The sequence below is a fragment of the Leptonychotes weddellii genome, unplaced genomic scaffold (genome assembly GCF_054177405.1).
Source record: "Leptonychotes weddellii isolate Sample4059 unplaced genomic scaffold, ASM5417740v2 HiC_scaffold_134428, whole genome shotgun sequence".
Lineage (NCBI taxonomy): Eukaryota > Metazoa > Chordata > Mammalia > Carnivora > Phocidae > Leptonychotes > Leptonychotes weddellii.
The window spans coordinates 1-328 of record NW_027714159.1 but is presented as its reverse complement, the minus strand read 5'-3'; the positions used below and the strand labels follow the sequence as shown (position 1 = coordinate 328).

The following is a 328-nucleotide window of genomic DNA, read 5'->3' as shown; positions in this document are numbered from 1 at the left end:
GGGGAGGCTACTGCCAGCCCTGCTGCTGCCGTGACCCCTGCTGCTGCCGCCCCGTGTCCTGCCAGACCACCGTGTGCCGCCCCGTGACCTGCACCTGCCGCTGCACGCGCCCCATCTGTGAGCCCTGCCACCGCCCTGTCTGCTGTGACCCCTGCTCCCTGCAGGAGGGCTGCTGCCGCCCCATCAGCTGCTGCCCCACGTCCTGCACGGCCGTGGTCTGCCGCCCCTGCTGCTGGGCCTCCACCTGCTGCCAGCCCATCTCTGTGCAGGCGCCCTGCTGCCGCCCCCCCTGCTGCCAGCCTGCCCCCTGCCGCACCACCTGCAGGAC

The 328-nt window shown here is 73.8% G+C and overlaps 1 protein-coding gene across 1 annotated transcript; it reads left to right on the top strand.

Annotated features, from left to right (window-relative positions):
* Positions 1-5: 5 nt before the first annotated feature.
* LOC145718286 (keratin-associated protein 2-3-like) lies at positions 6-321 on the top strand (the record flags this gene model as incomplete). The annotated part of the gene is made up of 1 exon (XM_081809769.1): positions 6-321. A coding segment is annotated over one exon (316 nt), but the record flags the coding sequence as incomplete, so codon positions are not given.
* Between the last annotated feature and the right edge of the window lie 7 nt (positions 322-328).